The sequence below is a fragment of the Talpa occidentalis genome, unplaced genomic scaffold, assembly GCF_014898055.3.
Source record: "Talpa occidentalis isolate TD23 unplaced genomic scaffold, MPIMG_talOcc4v2.1 talOcc4.10, whole genome shotgun sequence".
NCBI lineage: Eukaryota > Metazoa > Chordata > Mammalia > Eulipotyphla > Talpidae > Talpa > Talpa occidentalis.
In genome coordinates, this window is record NW_023600993.1 from 23,430,186 (window position 1) to 23,436,185 (window position 6,000).

General features: G+C 35.4%; 1 protein-coding gene across 1 annotated transcript in view; it reads left to right on the plus strand.

Moving 5' to 3' along the window:
* STT3B (STT3 oligosaccharyltransferase complex catalytic subunit B) overlaps positions 1 to 758 on the plus strand; it is a 74,263-nt gene extending 73,505 nt beyond the window's left edge. The window contains exon 16 of the mRNA XM_037525643.2: positions 507 to 758. Within this exon, the coding sequence (XP_037381540.1) occupies positions 507 to 587 (81 nt within the window). The 3' untranslated portion in view covers positions 588 to 758. The remainder of the gene's footprint in view (positions 1 to 506) is intronic.
* Positions 759 to 6,000: the final 5,242 nt, after the last annotated feature.

Here is a 6,000-nt window from a genome sequence, read left to right on the forward strand (position 1 = left end):
TTGGAGAATGTGCCAAGTAATTTTATTTACCTTTCGTTTGTAGATAGGTACAATCATTCTCATTTCACAGAGAAGCAAACTAGGAATCCAGAAACTACTAACATAATTTCTATTTCTAAAACACAGCTAGCTAATCATTGGAGGCTAAGCCAGAGGTTACATTAACATTTTCTGATCAATTTGGTGTTATATTCTGTAATGCCTGGAAATATAATTATTACACTAAGAGTTTAGAGGTTGAGAAGGGGACATGAGATTTCCTTCACCTGGGGGACCTTTCATCTAAAACTAGTTCAATTCATCTTGACTCTCTCAGCGTCGAACAGTTCATGATGCTCATTAACTATTCAGAGTCCAGCCTAGAAGAGCCAAGAACTTAAGATGACCTTCACACACTAGTGTAGAGAGAGAGAGAGAGAGAGAGAGTGTGCGTGTGTGTATTTGAGAGAGAGAATCTACAAGAAAGAACCCTGCAACTAATACTGTGTGTTCTATTTTCCTTTTAGACTACAAAAAGGAAGCGTGGCTACATTAAAAATAAACTAGTTTTTAAGAAAGGCAAGAAAATATCTAAGAAGACTGTTTAAATACACTGTTCTGGTTTCTAACTTGAAGCAGTTGTCCTTGTGAGAACCGGTCTTTGCCTTTAGCTCATGTCATGTTTCACAGCGACTTGAGGGTACAGAACCATCACTGGTCCAGGTTAACGTTACAATTTTCTGGCAATGCCTGATTTAAAAAATAAATTGGTTTATTGAGAACAGCTGTTTGCGATTTGTAATGTGAAGCAAGACGGAGCACTGCTGTCTAGCAGATTTTTTTTATTGGTACATACTCCTTCAAATCTGAGAATTTGGACGAATTGCACCAAAGAACCCTCTAATTTGGTCCCTGGCACATGCATACTTGTCAATGTTTTCATTCTTTTCCAAGACCTGTATTTTATTTGAATTACCCAAATAGCAATATGTAAAATACAATTGACAAAATGTGATGCGATCTTCTTGCAAACAGTAAACTAGCACAGATCTGAGAAAGAGGTATTAGTATTAGAAAAGTAATTTTACTTCCTTGAACTATATTTATTTTCATGTTTCTCCAGTGCAAAGGCTGTTTCATCAAATGTACATTCTCTATTGCTTACTGTTATGTTTTAAGAAGAAGCTGCTGTTTCAAAGATGGACCTCTGAGTAACTAACTGATTTAAATAGCTGTTTATGTTGACACATTATTGCTGCTGTTAGCAGTTGTTTTCATCAGGTACTTAAAGCAGATTTCATACATAGTTCATTCAAGGGCTAAATTTATATCCTTTGGAAATCATGGCAACTGCATAGGATGTTGCTTAGCAAAATGGGGTTTGTTATCTTAGTACTGAGGTTAGCACTATGTTTACATGCAAAAGATTGAGGGGAAAAAACCCTTTTTGAAGTTTATTTCTGAGTTCAAAATGACAAAGGATTCGTAAACTTTGCCTAGATGTCTCTCATTTTAAAGTTTCATCTATCACAATGATTTTGTCCTCTGCTCCATATTTTTTAATAAACCCTTAAGCATTTGATGAAACACTCTTTAATGCTATATGCATTTTCTTACTTTTATTAAAAATGTGACAATTGTCAAAAAAATGCACTAAAATATAAATGGAGATTGAACGTGTTCACTTTCCAGCTTATAGGCAACTTTATATAGACTTGAAAATTTTCTCCAGTTGTTTAGTAAAAGTGAGAGAGAAAAGGTTTTTCCTGCCACAGGATATCTTTTTTTTTATATATATATATATATATAAACAAGCATAACTTACACCACTGCTTTTGGTGGAAAAGTGCAGAATAGTATGTACCTTTTATGAAGAAAAATGTAATTTCCAATATTCAGTGAGAATGTTACTGCTGATTTTCTTTTCCAAAGTGTAGAATATTCTTTGATTTATAGAATTCATTTTCGACCCAGATGATGGTTCTTTTACAGACCAATAAAATAGCTGAACATTTTCACAAATAAAGTGTAACTAAATCTGGATTTCTGATACCTTGTCATTTGGGGGATTTTGTTTTACTTTGTTGCTTTAAAATTCAATGCAGAGAAGTTGTTGACTGTAGGGGAAATAAAGTTAATTCAAATTTTGTGTTAAGTGTTGTTATTTTCACAAACCTATTTTTGAAAGGAGTTACAGAGTGTACTGAACACATCCTTCCCCATTCATTTCTACCAAGATTTTAGATGGTATGTGTAGAGAAGAAGGGCTAGGTCAGTTAACCTTTTTTTTTTTTTTTTTTCTTTTTTTCACATTTTTAAAAGATAGGTTTATTAGGAAAAGGAGGAAGGAGAGGCACCTGCCTAGTTACAGGCAGGCAAGAGAGCTGCCAGATTAATTAAACTTAAGCTACTGTTTATTTTGCTGCCTTCTTACCTTAGAATGAAAAATCACATTTTACTTTATGGGGGAGTAAAAGGGATGACACCTCGAAGTAGAGGAATTTTAGCTCCACTTGAATAAGGTACTTTGACAAAAGCTCTGCACCATAAAGTGATTATCAGTCAAGTGTTCATTGTAAAATTTTTTCATTAAAAATAGATATGTCCATCACCTTTCTTAGGTTAGGGAACCTGATAGCAGAAAAGTGAAATGAAAGAGTTTCAGTATATTGGAATATATGATAATTGGCTCAGAATTTTCTTTAGATCTCTAAATTTGTTTCATTTGTGATCACTAATACTACATCATGGACATGGGAGATGTGAAAGAGGAGGTAATAAAGATCATGAAGTTTCAGATCATAAAACAGCTTTTGGTTTTGTTCCACATCTTAAAATTTAACAACTGAGTATTTTGAGGTATAAATAAGGCAGCAAGTCAGCTTCAAGTTTAAATTCTTACATGAGTTTGCATTTATGATTTTGCTTCAAGTCCCATGATCCAAGCGGCCGAAGGACTAGATAGTATAAAAGCATCCTATAGAGCATTGTTTTGTTTTGTTTTTTTTAATGATTAAGAAGCCATAGATAACAAAATTGGGAGCTGCTACTTTTGAAGCAACTTTTTAAAAAAATTTTGTAAAATACACAAAATTTACCATCTTAACCATTTTAAATGTATATTCAGTATTAACAATACTCACATTCTGTGTAGTGCAACCAATTTCTAGAATTCTCATCTTGCTAGTGATGTTCCTGCTTGATGTGGGTTTTACCAGACATCTGCTTTGCTACCCATCAATCTCAACTAAGGTAAGTGGAGTAATGGATAAATGTCGAACTCAACAGCAATCTTTATAAGACCGAGCAATCAGTAATGTCATGATGTCCACTTTTCTTTTAAAGTAAACGTTTTACTATGTGATGTAACGCAAGGAAGAACATAAAATATACAAGCAACTTGGTAGCTACAACCCAGATCCAGAGAACAGAACTCCAGAAGCTTCCGCATGTTCCTTCTGGTCACTGGCCTGCCTCTCCCCTCTAGAAGGTAATCACATTCTTATTTGTGGAAATTACTTTGATTTCTGGTTTTAGTACCCAAATATTCTCTCGAGATATATTGTGGACTACATAAATTGAATCAGTGTGCCTTTATATTTTTTGCTCAGTTTTTGTGAAATTCATCCAGAAAATTGCATGTGGTTATAAGTATATTTTCATTAATAATGTAGTATTGTCGTCTTTCTCCCATCTCACATCTTCACACACAAACACATGCATTCTGTTGTTGATAAGACATTTGCATTGTTTCCTGTTTGAGGGTGTTGCAGATACTGTAGAAAAAGTAGTCTTATATTCTCTTAAGAGTGTATATGTATACATTTTTGTGGATTTTTACCTAGTAAAGTAGAATTTGTTGGGTAGGTTTTTACTACTCCCACATCCTAATCAGCCGTTATCAGTCTTTGAATTTGCCTTTCAGTTGGGTGAATGATTTCTCATTGTGTTGAGTTTGCTTCTTCCAGGTTAGAAATAAGGTTGGCCATTTGGAAATCTACTTTGATAAAGTGCTGATTCTAGTCCATTTTACTTTGTTTATTGTATTAGTAGTTATCCATATATCCTGTGTATGCAGCTGTAAGCTGAGTAAGAATTATTGTAGTCTTATTTTTCAGTCATTTCTTTGTATGTTGGTCTTCATGCCATGTTGTGAAAGTCTTTTCCTGATCTATGTGAAGATAGTCTTTTGTATTCTTGAACATTTATTGTTTTGTACTTAGCCTTGATTCCACCTAGATTGTGGTATGAATTGGTTTTGTTTGGAATTTTGGGGGTGGTGGGATTTTTTTTGTGGGTTTTAACTTTTTTTTGCTTTTTTGCATAAGTATACTTAATGTATGCACCATTTATTGAATGACCATGCTTTTCCTGTAAATTAAGTGTAAATTAAGTATGTGAGTCTTTTTTATAGTAAATTAAGGATGTGAGCCTATTTCTGGTATATTCCATAGTGTTATCTTGGTGTGTTAACATCTCCATCACCACCATGTTAAACTTCTCTTGGTTGTTTATGGTTCTTTGCTTTTTCATATGAATTTTAGAGCCAGGATTTAGGTAACACCAAAGAAAAAGAAACCTTGTTAGGCTTTTTATTGGGCATTGAAATTACAATAAGGGAGAAATTAACATCTTTAAAATACTAAGTTCTAGGGCCTCCCCGGTGGCGCAGCGGTTGAGCGCTGGGTTGCGAAGCTGCCCGCGGCCTCTGCGGCACCAGTTCGATCCCCGGCTGCTCCCCGGCCACCGGAGGAGGGTCCCACATGGCGCGCAGACCTCTCCTGCCGCCCGCTGCTCCCCTCAGCAGTGTACTTCGTCATTCTGCCTGCTCTGCTTCCCACTCTGGCTCTGGTGAATTCTCTCACCCTCCCGTGCTTGTACCCAGTGCATGTATAAAGAAAACAAGCAAACAAACAAACAAATAAATAAAAAACATGCCTCTATAAAAAAAAAATAAAATAAAATAAAATACTAAGTTCTATTTATAAAAATTATCATATCCTTCCATTTATATAGGTCTAAGTACACTTTAATTTCCATTTTATTGTTTTAAATAGGTCTTGTACATTTTCATAAGTTTTACTACAAGCCATATGTTATTTTTAATACTGTCAAAATATTTACCAGTTGTCAGTATATGCAAAATTTGCTTTTGTATATTGAAATTGTCCTCAATCTGTTAAACTCATTGCAGCATTTTATTCATACTATTATAGACATGCCATCGTAATTGAGTAATGAGTTACTTTTCCCTTTCAAATGGTTATGTTTCATTTTCTAGTTTTTGCTAGATGAGTTCGGGACATCTAGTATAGTAGTGCTATGTAGAAAAGGTAACATCCTTGTCTTGTTCCCTATTTTAAGTCCGAATACTGTAGCTTGTTCTGTAAGTATATTTTATCAGATGGAGGACATTTTCCTGATTTTTGAGTTTCTGAGTTTTTTCAAGTATTTTTAAGATAATTTTGATTATTTTTTTTTTATAGAGGCATGTTTTTTTATTTATTTGTTTGTTTTGTTTATACATGCACTGGGTACAGTCAGAAGCACGGGAGGGTGAGAGAATTCACCAGAGCCAGAGCGGAGAGCAGAGCAGGCAGAAGGACTGATACAGTACACTGCTGAGGGGAGCAGCGGGCGGCAGGAGAGGTCTGCGCGCCATGTGGGACCCGCCTCTGGTGGCCGGGGAGCAGCCGGGGATCGAACCGGCGTCACGGAGGCCGCGGGCAGCTTCGCAACCCAGCGCTCAACTGCTGCGCCACCGGGGAGGCCCTTGATTTTTTATTCTTTAATGTAGTGAGTTGCAAAAAAGCCTGTTCAGTGTCTAACAAAATTTGCATTCCTGGAGTGATAATCCATGTTTGATAGAATTTGCCGGTGAAACCATTTAAATCTAGATTTTCCTAATTAGATTATTGACTTTACAGACACAGGATTATTTGTTTACTGTTAATTCTTCATGTCAGGTTTGGTATGCCAGTTGTGTTTTCCAAAAAAATTCATCAAAATTTTCAGATAGGT